The sequence below is a fragment of the Thalassophryne amazonica genome, chromosome 4 (genome assembly GCF_902500255.1).
Source record: "Thalassophryne amazonica chromosome 4, fThaAma1.1, whole genome shotgun sequence".
Taxonomy (NCBI): domain Eukaryota; kingdom Metazoa; phylum Chordata; class Actinopteri; order Batrachoidiformes; family Batrachoididae; genus Thalassophryne; species Thalassophryne amazonica.
Window position 1 is genome coordinate 5,866,200 of NC_047106.1, and position 15,634 is coordinate 5,881,833.

The 15,634-nt window shown below is 43.5% G+C and overlaps 1 protein-coding gene across 1 annotated transcript in view; it reads left to right on the plus strand.

The window, feature by feature from the left end:
- Nucleotides 1-15,634, plus strand: part of pipox (pipecolic acid oxidase) — a 47,067-nt gene that overhangs the window by 11,268 nt on the left and 20,165 nt on the right. The window contains exons 2-4 of the mRNA XM_034169039.1: nt 694-842; nt 8,028-8,241; nt 12,931-13,113. Coding sequence (XP_034024930.1) covers nt 694-842; nt 8,028-8,241; nt 12,931-13,113 — 546 coding nt within the window. The remainder of the gene's footprint in view (nt 1-693; nt 843-8,027; nt 8,242-12,930; nt 13,114-15,634) is intronic.

Sequence of the window (15,634 nt, forward strand, 5' to 3'; positions counted from 1 at the left end):
ACAATGTTTTGGAATATATGTCAGGAGGTCTTTTGGCTTTGGGTCAAAAGGTCAGGCGGGTTCCAGAAACATATCTTTGTTTAAAAAAAAAAAAAAAAAAAAAAAAAAAAAAAAAAAAAGAAGAAACATTTTTGTGAGTGCAGTGACTTTTACCTGACATTACAATCTGACTAACTCATGTTGGCTATCTGGTAAAGTTAACATTTGCCTTACCTAGCATTAGCTAATTAGCTTGTTTAATCTGCGTTACTTATCTACAGAGGTTCTGATTTAGATCGGGTCAAGTCTCTATGGGTGAACGCTAACTTTAGCTAGTTTGTAACTTCTGCCTTAAGTTACAATCTAACTAACTCATGTTGGCTCACTAGTAAACATTTGCCGTACCTAACATTAGCTAACTAGCTTGTTTAATCCACTTTACTTTCTTATCTACAGAGGTTCTGAATTTGATTGTCAAGTGTCTACGGATGAATACTAATTTTAGCTAGTTTGTAACTTCTGCCTTAAGTTACAATCTAACTAACTCATGTTGACTCACTAGTAAACATTTGCCTTACCGAGCATTAGCTAACTAATATTAGATAAGTACCTATGATTGTCATTGTGTACTTCACATCCTGCAAGAACCAGAATGATAATGTCAACTGATTTTACATTTCTTTGTTGTCATACGACTATATTTGTGTCCTTCAGTTTGTCCTCCCACATACTCGCGGGAGCTCCCATGGCCAGACCCGAATCATCCGTAAGGCGTACGAGCAGCACTTCTACGTCCAGCTGATGGGCGAGAGCTACGATCTGTGGGCCCAGCTGGAGAGGGAGGCTGGTGTCAAACTGTACCGGTAAGGAGTCAGCAGAACCGCCCCGAGAAAACCCGTTAAATGGAACATAACAAAAGCTTTTCCACAAGGCTGAGATTTGTCACATTCAAGGTGCGATGTACGCTCAAGAGCAGCAACTCAATCTGCGGGAGTCATAAATGCATGACATTCTCATTACCGCCGGCGTCGCTGAATCACCGTGTGACAGCTCCCGGCCCTTTGAATGTGCCGCTCGCCTTTTCTCATCTCACTGAACCTCTGATGTTCACCAGCGCAGTGAGGAGGTATTAGTGTTTACAAATATGACGGCGGCGTCACATGGCGAGCAACATGCGAGCAGCACTTTAACTTTCTGGACGTGTTACATCTGAGTGGACCTGATTGCTTTCAGCAGCAGCCACCTGAATAACAAACACCTTCATTATGCATGTATGAGCCTCGTGGTTCTTGATACGCGGCTCCACCCACATTATGTTCCCAAGAAACACTTCCCCGTCCTCAGCACGCCCACCCGCCACACATGACTGATGGGTCGAGATCTGAAGGCCATCTGTGCCTTTGGTTTGGAGGGAACAACAGTCTTCATCTGAATGGAAAAAATACCTCCTGCTGATGCTGTTTGTCTCTGGAACAGAAGGAGGCCGTCAAGAACGCTGCAGATAACTGTATCCGCATACACCGAGTCCAGGTCCAAAGCACTGGAACCTAGACTGTATCCACGTACACAGACAGTCCAGGTCCAAGGCGCTGGAACTAATTCTGTATCCGCGTACACCGAGTCCAGGTCCAGAGCGTTGGAACCTATAGTATATCCGCGTACACCAAGGGTCCAGATTAAAAGTGCTGGAACCTAGACTGTATCCACGTACACAGACAGTCCAGCTCCAAAGAACTGGAACCTAGACTGTATCCGCGTACACCGAGAGCCCAGGTCCAAAGCGCTGAAACCTCAGGTGTATCCGTGTACACCGAAAGTCCAGGTCCAAAGCGCTGGAACCTCAGCTGTATCCGCATACACCGAGAATCCAGGTCCAAAGCGCTGGAACCTAGACTGCATCCACGTGCACTGAGAGTCCAGGTCCAAAGCGCTGGAACCTAGACTGTATCCATGTACACCGACAGTCCAGGTCCAAAGAACAGGAACCCAAACTATATCCATATATAATGATAGTCTGGGTCCAAAGCTTCTGCAGCCATTTCTTTTTAATCTGTGCAGAATGTGGTTTTGCATTGTCTTTTTATCACATGCATGTACGTCTCTGGAGAAAAATGTCCTCTTGAAGACGGCATAGGTTGCCTCTAAAATCTCTGTATACTTTTCTGCATTAATGGAGCCTTCACAGAAGTCTAAATTACCTTTGCCAGGTTCAGTGGTACAGCCCCATACTGTGACGTACCCTGGCTTTTGGACTTGTTACTGAAGTCAGTCTGGACAGTCCCTTTCATCTTTGGTCTGGAGCACATGGTGCCCATTTTGTCCAAAAAAGATCAGGAATACTGATTCATGTGACCACAGTACACATTTCTGCTGTGTGATGGTCCAACCCAGATGCCTCCAAGTACAGAGAAGTCTATACTGCTTCTGGGCAAGGTTAGCCTAAGTTTTTTTTTGTTTGTTTGTTTTTGTACAGTAAAGTTTAAGATGGCATTTGTGAATGTAACTCTGTATTGTAGTGCTTGACAAAGGTCTCCCCAAGTAATCCCTTGCCCATATGGTTATATCAGCTATTGATGAGTAACTGTTCTCCATGCAGTGCTTATTGAGGGATCTTGTGTGTTCAGTGTCGCCTCATGCTTTAGCCCTTTATCCACTGAAATTCCTTCAGATCCTGAATCTTTAATGATCTTATACACTGTAGAGGGAGAAATGTGCCAGTCCCATCCAATGTTTCTTTGATACGGCACTAAGATAGCCACCAAACTAACTGACCCACCTCTAGGCTTAGCCAGCCCATAACCTGTAGTCTTATGATGTTCAGTGTGCGAGTGGCCTGCTCTTTTCTTGCTTGAGTGGGTCTCACCTATCTGTTGGTGGAGAGCTGTATGTGTGTCTGGCTGACCCATCACCTGTTCCTTCTGTCGTCTCTATGACCGTCCGGACTCGCTCCTTACAGCCGTGTCAGTCTGGTTGCCAGCCCATGCTTAAGACACAGACCGTTCAGGTTTTTTTAAAGGTGTAAAAGACAACCGAACAATCCATTGTGGCATCTAAAAGCATCAGGGGCCTTCAGGTGGTTCAGAACGCTGCAGCAAGAGTTCTGCCTGGGAACAGAAAGTTTGATCATATTACTCCAATTTTGGTCTTCCTTCATTATCTTCTGGTTCCTGGGAGGTCTGATTTTTAAGGTCTTGCTATAAACATACACTCAACAAAAATATAAATGCAACACTTTTGGTTTTGCTCCCATTTTGTATGAGATGAACTCAAAGATCTAAAACTTTTTCCACATACACAATATCACCATTTCCCTCAAATATTGTTCACAAACCAGTCTAAATCTGTGATAGTGAGCACTTCTCCTTTGCTGAGATAATCCATCCCACCTCACAGGTGTGCCATATCAAGATGCTGATTAGACACCATGATTAGTGCACAGGTGTGCCTTAGACTGCCCACAATAAAAGGCCACTCTGAAAGGTGCAGTTTTATCACACAGCACAATGCCACAGATGTCGCAAGATTTGAGGGAGCGTGCAATGGACATGCTGACAGCAGGAATGTCAACCAGAGCTGTTGCTCGTGTATTGAATGTTCATTTCTCTACCATAAGCCGTCTCCAAAGGCGTTTCAGAGAATTTGGCAGTACATCCAACCAGCCTCACAACCGCAGACCAGGTGTAACCACACCAGCCCAGGACCTCCACATCCAGCATGTTCACCTCCAAGATCGTCTGAGACCAGCCACTCAGACAGCTGCTGAAACAATCGGTTTGCATAACCAAAGAATTTCTGCACAAATTGTCAGAAACCGTCTCAGGGAAGCTCATCTGCATGCTCGTCGTCCTCATCGGGGTCTCGACCTGACTCCAGTTCGTCGTCGTAACCGACTTGAGTGGGCAAATGCTCACATTCGCTGGCGTTTGGCACGTTGGAGAGGTGTTCTCTTCACGGATGATGCGAAGGAGATGTGTTGCACTGCATGAGGCAAATGGTGGTCACACCAGATACTGACTGGTATCCCCCCCTAATAAAACAAAACTGCACCTTTCAGAGTGGCCTTTTATTGTGGGCAGTCTAAGGCACACCTGTGCACTAATCATGGTGTCTAATCAGCATCTTGATATGGCACACCTGTGAGGTGGGATGGATTATCTCAGCAAAGGAGAAGTGCTCACTATCACAGATTTCGACTGGTTTGTGAACAATATTTGAGAGAAATGGTGATATTGTGTATGTGGAAAAAGTTTTAGATCTTTGAGTTCATCTCATATAAAATGGGAGCAAAACCAAAAGTGTTGCGTTTATATTTTTGTTGAGTATATAAAATTTTACATGGTTTAGCACCATCATATTTGGTTGATCTACTTACATCTTATTTACTGGCCCACGTTCTGCATTTAGAAGACAATGGACTTCTGCGTGTTCCAAAGGTGAAAAAGAAGTCGGCTGGTCACAGCTTTTTCCCATCATGCACCTTGGTAATGGAACAACTTCTCATTTGAGATATGACAGATTCTGTGGACTTGCTTAAGTCTCTGTCTTTTTTTTCTAGTCTCTTTCTTTATGGTTTTATTTTTACTGTTTTACTGTTGTTTGGTTGACCTGAGGGCATGTCAACGCACCATGGAACTGCCTCAGGGCCTGGATGGCAACCATGCAGGTAGACACTTGGTCCACTCCCACCTCTCCAAAGTAAGCACCTGTCTGCTGCAGCCAGGTGAAACAAGGGCATGTCCTTGGGCTTCTTCAGCCACTGAGGTCCTCATCACTGAGGCACTAACTTTCTGGATCATGTCCAGTAAAATGCACCACATGGGCAAAATGTCATAGCTGATGTTCCCTGATTATGCAAGTTATCCTCCTCATCCAAGTCTCACTAAGTAACCACTTGTTTGACACAAAGTTGTTCCAGTGGGACACAAGGATCCTCCAAACAGACCTGGTACCAAAGACATCCACTTTCAAGTCTCGCACCATACAGTAAGACAGCAAGCACCAGGATCTTAACTTGGACGTTGATTCTGCTGCAAAGATATCTGCATCATCAGAGGTCATAGTGAGAAAAACGTGTTTGTCATGTGACCTCTGACCTTCCATAACCTGTGCAGACACACAACCACCAGTTGTTGTGGCAGCACCACCAATCATTGACTGTGACAGGTTGCAGTTGATGAAGTGTTGAATTTACGACCCTACACCCACCCACACACACACTGCCGCCTTGTCCTTCCCTGTTACACACGTGCTCACTCAATCACACATGGAGACACACTCATAAAACTGCGTGACTGGCTGAAGCCTCTGGAGTCTGATGGCCGCTGACGGATGTCGGAACAAGCTTTGAAAACACTGCAGGTAAAGGGCAACTTAACCATCCATCAAACCCATCACTGAATTACAGCCTGCTTGGCTCCTTTTGTCTTCAGGACTTGATACCGTCACGCTGGAGCTGTTTGGTCATTTGGCTTCCACTGTCAGAGGGGAAGAGGTTAATCCAATCCATGCCTTTAATTTAGCCTCAGTGAGACCTGACATCTTCCGGTCATCAGGTCACGGTTTGTTCACATTTCAACTTGATCTGTTATACGATCTTATCATTTGAGAGGTGTTTGTGTGTTTGTTCCACTGCTCCTCCGATTACCTTTATGAGGTTTGTTTTGGCAAAGGTCAAGGTCATTGGGTTCAAAGGTCAGTATATTGGTTTATCGGTCTGTCTGTTCACGTACTCATCCCGGGTCCTTTCTGACTTGAAGTTGCCTTTTAAAAAATTTAATCTTGACAATGGTGGAAGAATTTGAGTTTTAAACCTGATTTGAACCAATTTTCTTCTTCGTTTATTTTTTACTGACCTGACATTTTTTGAGTAGCTTATTTGGTCAGTGGGCACCTCACAGTTTAAAACCTTCAACCTGACTGACTGAGGTTTTAAAGGCTAAACATCCAGCATGCAAGTGCCTTTGTTGTAGACCCCAGCAACTGGATAAGGCCATAATGCCCTTATTTGGCCTATAGCTGTGGCAGATGGGTGACTACTTTGGCACATGGTTGCCAACCAGGACCCAAGGGGATTCATGTAGACATTCACAACCTAAGGTGGTCCATGGACACTACTGCTCATTATCAATCAGTCCATCCATTACCATGGCAAAAAGGTCTCAGAGCCCATCCTTGATGCATTCCACCTCTGCCTTGAACCCATCTTTCATTCCTAAAGCACACATCATTGCTGTCACACTGCCCTAATACCCATCCTGCACCACCCTCACATACCTCTCTGACAATCCAAACCTCCTCATAAAATGCTCCTCTCATCCTGTCATAAGCTCTTTTTTTTCTTGCTGCTATTATTTGCTTCCATATGTTCACCTCTCCTCTCAGCCTAGCTTCCATGAATCGTTCCCATAACCTCATGCTGTCTAACTTTATGTCTCTGTATTTACTGCAGTGGTGCACATCATCCTTATTATGAAATCAATATGGCTAAAAGCTCCCGCTGCCATCTCTCCTAAACATCTGCATGTCTCCATGTGTATGTCACGTGGACCACCTGGTTTTCAACTCTTTGTTGCTGTCCTTACTAACCAGTTACACTTCCTGATTCATGATCTCACATCATCCAGCCTTCTCTTTATTTTTTTCATTGTATCAGCTCCTCAAAGTACGCCCTCCACCTTGATCACTGAATGTGATGTATTAGTCAATGAAAATGTGGTGCTGTAGATGGAGGGAGTGTTATGTAGTTTTACTGACATGTTGGTTCATTCTCTTGGATAAAGAATAATTCTCCATCAGTGTTTCAGCTGCTGGCTGAGAGCAGGCTTCTTTTTTGTGTGTGACACTAGTGGGCCGCTGTACTTTATCAGGTTTAATGGTTCGTTCAAGAGCACCTTGATGGGGGAAGGTTTGTGAGGCAAAACTTTGACACAGTTGTCCTTGAGCTGACTTGACCCAGCTGAATGAAAGTCATATTACCCCACAGCTTTAGGCCTTCAACAGCTACTTTCAGGTTTTTCACCAAAATGAAACACAGTTACAGCCGGAATTTTTAACAACCTGTTTTGTCATTTAGTTCTGGTGATGTGTTTTCTTTGTGGTGAGAGATTATTCTGCACATTTCAGCCGTGGTTAAAGAAGTGGGTTAGATCAGTAGATAAAACTATGTTCTATTAATGGCCCCACAAACACACATGGGGTACGAGTAGTGAAGTCCAATTCTTTTTAGTTCTGGAGCAGATTTAGCTAAAAATTCTAATCTTGAAAAAAAAAACTGCTTTTATTTCTTCTTTCGGGCATGACATAGTGAAAACTCAATGTGTCATGGGTCAAATGTTTGAGGAATCTTCATGTTCTAAACCAGGGGTGGCCAAGTTCGGTCCTCAAGAGCCACATTCCTGACACTCTTAGTTGTCTCCCTGCTCCAACACACCTGAATCCAATGAAAGACTCATTAGCAGACTTTTAATGAGCCTTTCATTGGATTCAGGTGTCTTGGAGCAGGGAGACAACTAAGAGTGTCAGGAATGTGGCTCTCGAGGGCCGAACTTGGCCACCCCTGTTCTAAACACACAACATGCACACGTAATAAATAAATAGCAATAAATAAACAAAGATCTGCAATCGAGTGTCAGCCTTTCCTGGATATACCTCACCTTCTGTACGCCGTCATGGTAATCCCTCACTGGGGAGGAAGATGGTCTTTTGGTCTCTTGGTGGACGATGACTGAACATGCCCAGTCTTGACACAAAGATATTCCTCATGCAGAGTCGATCTAGAGATGCCTGTTTGTGGGTTTGTTTAACGTGGGAATGTTGTTGCACAGCAACAGACACACGCCTGGTTCGATGGCTGGGAAATCCCAGACGATGTCTTCTCAAGATTTCAAATGTTTCTTTCTCACATATTTGCAGACATAATTTGGTCAATATTGCTGCAATCCTCAGATCTGATCACTGACAGAAATCTATGAATAAAGGGGGACTGAAATGGATTTTCCTTGTACAGTTGGTGTTCTTATAGTTTTTTGTTCTGTGATCTCCCACCTCAGGCGAACAGGACTCCTGGTATTGGGACCAGAGAAAAGTCAGGCTTATGAGCAGGTCAGGAACACCCTGCAGACGAGCCGCGTTCCTACCGTGATCCTGACATGTGACAACTTCAGCCAGCACATCCCTCATGTCAACCTTACTGAAGGAGACGCCGCCCTGGTGGACACGACAGCAGGAGTGCTGTATGCAGACCGTGCACTCAAGGTCGTGCAGGTACGGCATCGATACCCCCAAATGGGACCGCTGAGTGTGATCCGGAAGATGAGCTTTATATTCCTGAAGGAGCATCAACCAGACAAGCTGACCACCGGCTGAAAGGTGCAGCGGTTTGATGAGATGAGAGCTACGGTCTCGAATGTAACTTGTCAGAACCCCATCTGTTCTTTGCACAAAGATGCCCTTACAATAATTAAAGTAGACACTCCAGTTCCACTAAGTGCAAAAATGAGATATTTAAAATTAGTTCCAATTGTATCGATGCTAGAATGTATTTCAGAAAACACAGGAATGTGCTGTATAAATACAGTTACTACGATAACAGTACATGCATATGATTATGGAATCACTCAGTGGCAACAGAATATTTCCTCCAGTAATGTCATTAAAAAAACTGCGTGTTCCACTCTGAACATTTGGATTCTGCTCGACACAGGTGAGAACTCGTGAACCTCCTAGTTTGGGTCATGCTGGCTAAACATGCAAAAAAATGAAGGCAGACAGGACATACAGTTGTAGAACTGCATGGTCACTGTGGCCACGAGAGGCAACTGTTGTCTTATTATACATTCCTCCAGAAGAATTTCTACGGCCTTGGTGAACCATTCGGCCCTTCTGCCCTCCCCGACAGTCAGTCTGATGTTGTCAAGGCAACTCCAGACATTATGCACACACTGACAGAAACTGTTACAAACTCATCTGACTGATGCAAACTCATCTCATCTGCACTCATGACGCACGCCCCATCTCTGCCCCCTTCACCTCTGCCCCCCCCCCCCCCCCCCGCATTCACATTACCTCAATTCAGATGACAGACTGTCTTAAAGTTTAGCGTACATAAACAATCAAATGTATATGTGTGGGTGTTCTAATTCTGATGTGTGCCATTATTATGTTCAACTTGTAATAATTTTGGATTAATTGTATTTTTGTTTGAGGTGACTGTGTGGGAAGACATTTTGTTGTAATGTCTATCTATCTATCTATACAGTGCCCTCCAAAAGTATTGTTCCCCTTGGTATTTCACATATTTTAACTTGTTTATGCTTTATCAAATACAAAAAGTAAACCGGGCTTCTCAATATGAAAATTTCTAAAATTATTTTCCTTCAGCTCAAATTCAAAGTAAACCTCTACAACTTGATAAAATTAATAAAAAAAATATATATAAAAAACAAAGTGATGGTTGCAAAAGTAATGGCCAGTTTGCCAGTTTTCTTCAGACAAGTCAGGGGATGGATACATGAACATTTCCAAGTCACTGAATATGTCTTGGACTTTATTTGCATCAGTTATGAAGAAATACAAACAGTATGACACTCTATGGTAAATCTGTGTGATGCAGACACAAAAACCTAAAAACTGAGTGAGTGTGCAAGAAGGAGAACAGTGAGGAAAGCCAACAAAAAACCCAGACAACCCAGAAGAAGTTACAGGCTTCTGTGGCTGTGATTGGAGAAATTGTGCACAGTGCATGTTTTGTATTTTGTTTCTCAAGTTATACATCTTCATGGTGAAGTGGAGCAGAGGAGGATTTTATTAAAAAGAAGACCTGAAAGTTCAGCTACAATTTGCCAGAAGCATCTGAGATGCAAGTTTAGAGTTGACATTTTGGTGAAAGAAAATCCTTCTCTTGGCACAGGTTTTACACCTGATACCCTTCTTGACACAACTCCACATTACATGGAGAAATGTGGCAGGAGTGGGGTTTGAACCGGGAACGTTCCACACTGAAATCAAGTGCACTAACCACTTAGCCACCACCCATGCTCATTTGTATTGCTTCGTAACTGATGTAAATAAAGTCCAAGACATATTCAGTGACTTGGAAATGTTCATATATCCATCCCCTGACGTGTCTGAAGAAAACTGGCAATAAAACTGATTATTTACAGGTATTATACCAAAGGGGTCCATTACTTATGCAACCCATTATCTTGACTTTTATATTTTTAATTCATTTATATCAAGTTGTAGATTTTTTTTCAGTTTGAGTTTAAGGAAGATAATTTGAGATTTGTTTTTATATTGAAAAGCCTGATTTTACTTTTTGTATTTGAAATGGCATAAACAAATTAAAATATGTGAAATACCAAGGGGCCAAATACTTGGAGGGCACCAAATACTTGATTCTTTGACAGTCTTATCCATTGTGTTGTGGCCTTTACAGGTTTTGTCATATAAAGGCATTTCCTGTGTTTAAAATCTATTATTTTAATGTGACACGGCAAAACTATGATAACAGCATTTGAATTACTGTATTTTAGTTTACATCCCACCTGTCAAAAAGCACCTCTTGGCATTTATTTGTTAGTGCTTTGATTCCTGGGAAAGAAGAAGTGAGTACTATATCAGCCCCAAGGCCGATTGGTGCCGGTGCTTATCTCTAGATTCCATAGTGTTGTGCAAAGGAGAGTCTATGACTCCCAATGGGCAGGAAGCCAGTCTGACGCAGGTTACTTACCCATCTGAGGCTGGTACCCATTTCCAGCTGCGTGTACTGAGACAATGCAGAGTGTCTTGTCCAAGGAGATAGATAGGTAGCATGAGTGAAATTCGAACTCATGTCCCCATATTGGCAAAGTAACAAACATGGCTTGACTTCCTGGGAAAGCCCTACATCAGTAGTTGTCCTTGTTGTTATTCACAAACGCATCATGTTTTAGTATATAAATTGCAGGACTTCTCAAACTAGTAGGGAAAAAAAATATGCGACTTATCCTCCAGATTAGGCTGATCTTTGTGTCTGCTGTAATTTCAGCTTTAATGAAGTGTAACAACTAGTTCACCACTTTGACTTAAATACTCCAGGATACAGACTTAACATGTTTCATGTGTGCAGTTTTCGACATAATGTTTCAGAGCAGGAATGTCTAAAAGCAATAAATTCACATCAGTGGAGTGTGTCAGCAGTGAAATTGAAGTGCTGGAGGAAGACCAAGTCCTGGTGGCTGTCAGGTCGAGCAACGAACGCAGCTTTGTTATTCGTTGGCGGAGGTAATAACAAAGCAGGAGGTTCTGTTTTCACCCCTGTTTGGTTGTTTGTCTCTTTGTGAACAGCCTGTAACCCACAACTTCTCATATATCGTTATGAAATTTTTTACAGAGGATTCATATGTTGATTCAATTTTCAGGGTCAAAGGTCAAAGTCAGGATGAATCTTGGAAAACTGGAAAAAAAAAATCTGTCTTTAACATTGAACAAATTTTCAAAAATTCATAACTGTCAAAAAAGATCAAATTTCTTTGATATTTGAGAGTGTATGTATGTAGGATGGTATCCTTTATTGATTGACAAAGTTTGATCCGGATCTGATCCAAATGAGATTTTGTGGCCATTTAAATTTAACATTGAAACGCCCATTTTGGTGTATATTTTTCATTATATATCAATCATAAGTGCCTCAGTCACTCTCATTTTTCTGCTTAACTACAGTTTGTCTTCCAGTTATCAGTCGGAAACCAAATGCCAAAAAGCAAAGACACGTGCACAGCAGAGAAAACGCATGTTCTGTGAAAATGACCAGAAAAAGAATTAAGAAACTGAAAAAGTTGGGGAAAAAACTTAACATCACAAAAAACTTTGATTCAAGTGCATGAACTAAATACACCCTCCTGACAACTGATCACATCTAATGTAGTTTATGAAAAGTCACTTCTAAAAGGACTTTGACCTTGAACATTTTTTTCAAGGTAAAATTTTGTGAAACTGTAAACTAGTGCTGCTGGAAGTTTGCGGTGCTCTATTTGCAGTGAGTTGTTGTTGTTTTCTGTTGAAGGGACGGATCGTTCAGGCTTTCTTTGTGACGCAGTGCTCAATTTCAAATTAAATCTCATCCTGACAGATGTGTAATAGATCAGTAGAGTATTTCATGGACTGTGGCTCTATAATGGCCTCTTACCTGTAAATTTATGTCTTAATATGAAAAACGATTAATCTGCTGTCGGTTCCTCAGAGTACCATTTTCTGTATTCTTTCTTCGATCCAAACTCAGAGGAATGGTTCTGTGTTGTTACTTTGTTCAGAGCAGGATGCTCAGTAAAATAAAGAGTTGGGCTGCTTATAACATTTCATCTGCCTTGTCTTAGTCTGGGTACCAGGCTTGTTTGGGGAAAATAACATAAACACCAATAATAAAAGTACACTACAACAATGCACATACGTGAAGCAAATGTCTCACGATTTTCTGTAGTGTTTCGGTCCAACAATCTGTGTCCACCTGAGGATCTCTTTTGTCCAAACTTACTCAAATAACATCCAATATGTTTCCCAACACACATTTGTCCATCTTGCTTATTTTTGGAATCTTTATGAGCCTGATGTTAAGTAACAGCACAGGCTGTGGTGTGCACATGTGCTGCACTGAGCTCCTGTCCGTTGAAACACTGTGCTTTGGACAGCAGATTTATTGTTAGAGTCTGGCTGCTCCAGTGTCACCTGGCCTGCGGGGGGCATGCTTTGTTTTAAGCTTGCAGAAGTAATGTCTAAAAGTAGGAACTGTCAAAACTGTCCGTCTGTCTCACATCTCATGTGTGTTGAATCATATTTCTCTGATTCAGACATTAGTTCATAGCTTTTAACTCCAGGAAATACTTGTGCTTGGTTTGCTTCTTGTGAGTTTTGTGCTGATTTATTGTCTGTGCTGCCACTAAATCATCATTAAGAAGAGCTGCTCTCATCTTCCAGGCCCAGTTTCTGAAGTTGGGCGGTGTCATAAAAGATGGAGAGAAAGTAACGGACATAAAGCCCGGTGCTGTGGTCACAGTGTCGACCTCTGCTGGTGTTTATCGGGCCAAGAGTTTGGTGATCACGGCGGGAGCCTGGGCGAACACTCTGCTGGCCCACACCGGCCTGCAGCTTCCACTGGAGGTAGTCGAACATCCGTGTCTCACAGAATTAATGACGAATCTGCAATGTGTTTTATTGCACCTTCATGCTTTATTTTAACAACTTTCATATTTATTAAAGTTTTAATGCTGCACTGAACATAATGACTCATTTCTGTTTGGAAACAATAAGCAAAGTGATTAAAGCAGTCAGGATTTTTACGTGATGCAGCTCAACCATGTGTTTTTCAGAACCAACTTTTAGGAAGTGTTAATGTTTTTGCAAGCTTGTGTAATGTCAGAGCTCACGTAATCTCAGAGCTCGTGTAATGTCAGAGCTCACGTAATCTCAGAGCTCACGTAATGTCAGAGCTCGCGGCATCTCTGAGAGCTCGCGGCGTCTCTTAGAGCTCGCGGCGTCTCTTAGAACTTTCATGATCTCTGAGAGCTTGCGTCGTCTCTTAGAGCTCGCGGCATCTCGGAAAACTATCGGCATCTCTGAGAGCTCGCGGCGTCTCTTAGAACTTTCATGATCTCTGAGAGCTCGCGTCGTCTCTTAGAGCTCGCGGCATCTCGGAGAACTATCGGCATCTCTGAGAGTTCGCGGCATCTCGGAAAACTATCGGCATCTCTGAGAGTTCGCGGCATCTCGGAGAACTATCGGCATCTCTGAGAGTTCGCGGCATCTCGGAGAACTATCGGCATCTCTGAGAGTTCGCGGCATCTCGGAAAACTATCGGCATCTCTGAGAGCTCGCGGCATCTCGGAGAACTATCGGCATCTCTGAGAGTTCGCGGCATCTCGGAAAACTATCGGCATCTCTGAGAGTTCGCGGCATCTCGGAGAACTATCGGCATCTCTGAGAGTTCGCGGCATCTCGGAGAACTATCGGCATCTCTGAGAGTTCGCGGCATCTCGGAAAACTATCGGCATCTCTGAGAGCTCGCGGCATCTCGGAGAACTATCGGCATCTCTGAGAGTTCGCGGCATCTCGGAAAACTATCGGCATCTCTGAGAGTTCGCGGCATCTCGGAGAACTATCGGCATCTCTGAGCGCTCGCGTCATCTCTTAGAGCTCGCATCATCTCAGAGAGCTCACGTCATCTCTTAGATTAGATTAGATTTATTGGTCCCCATAGGGAAATTTGTCTTCACCGACTGTACATAACAAGACAGACAATAAACGCAATAGCACATCACAGGACAGACAGCAACAATATCACAGTAGCACAGCACAAGATAGACAACACAAACATTTACAATAACACTGATAACAAGCAGCAATACAATGGCAGACAGGTTGGTCAGTGGGGTTTTCTTGCTGGAGTCTGTCCCAGCAGTCATAAGGCGAGAGGTGGGGTCCACCCTGGACAGGATGCCAGTCTGTCACATGTGAACAGACAAACACACACACACACACCTGCAGCCAACTTAGAGTCACCAGTTGATAAACCTGCATGTCTTTGGATGTGGGAGGAATCCGGAGGCCCAGAGGAAACCAAGACAAACGTGGTGAGAGCACACAAACTCAGGTGGGAAGCGAACCCATGACCACCTTGCTGTGAAGCAACAGTGCTAACCACTCAACCACTGTGCCGACAGGTTTGTCATTTTAATTTAATTTTACGAGTATTTATGTAATTGATTTTTATTTTTTGTCAGTTGACGTTTAATCAAATGTCTTGCTATTGTTTTTTTGCCCGTCGGTTTTGTCAGTTGCTGTGTCAGTGTTGGACTGACTCACTAAGGGCTGAATTATCTCTGTGTATTTCAGCGGTTCAGTGTCTGACTCCTGATATTCCGGAGTGACTGATGTGAAAACAGGCAGGCGGCTGTTGGAGGAGAATTGGACTTGATATTGGTTTTGCATTATTCAGGTCTGCAGCGGGCCGGGTGGCGGCGGGGGCGGCAGCGTCTGATTGATGTGGTGGAAAAGCTCAGGCTGCGTGAAATTTTATGGTGGTCGGGAATGGGTGCACGGGCCGTTAGTTCATTATCCTGAAAGCTCCTGAACAATGTGTCCTTATTGCCGCCGCCCTCAGACGGACGGCGTTTGTACGAGCGTGTGTACATTTCATTAAATCCTAATTCTCACTTCACCACCAAGGAGCTCCTGTTGTAATTACATTTTTATTAGACTGAGGAAAAACGAGGAGGAGGCGTGGCCAGTGTGCATTTTTATGATCCAAGCTTAAACAGCCAAATAACAAGAATGTGGACCGTTCTGAACGTCACAGATTTAGACTGTGTTCTACAGGGCTGACATTATGAGTTAATAAGAGTTCAGCTGAAATATTCCAGTTCTAATCCAGTCCTCAAAAACTGAGTGAACCTGCACCAAGGAGAGCAGTGAGGGAAGCCACCAAGACAAGCAGACAGCTTTGTGGGAGTTCCAGGCCCAGTGGAGCAGCACAGAGATGGATTTTCTTGAGATATGAAATTTTATCTGGAGTTTGCTAGAAGGCACATGGGTGACCTGAGCCTGGATTTGATTGGTTTTCTTGTGTGTGCTTCTCCACTGTGATGGCTCAGCTGTGCATGCTGAGTCTGCGCACCTCCTGTTT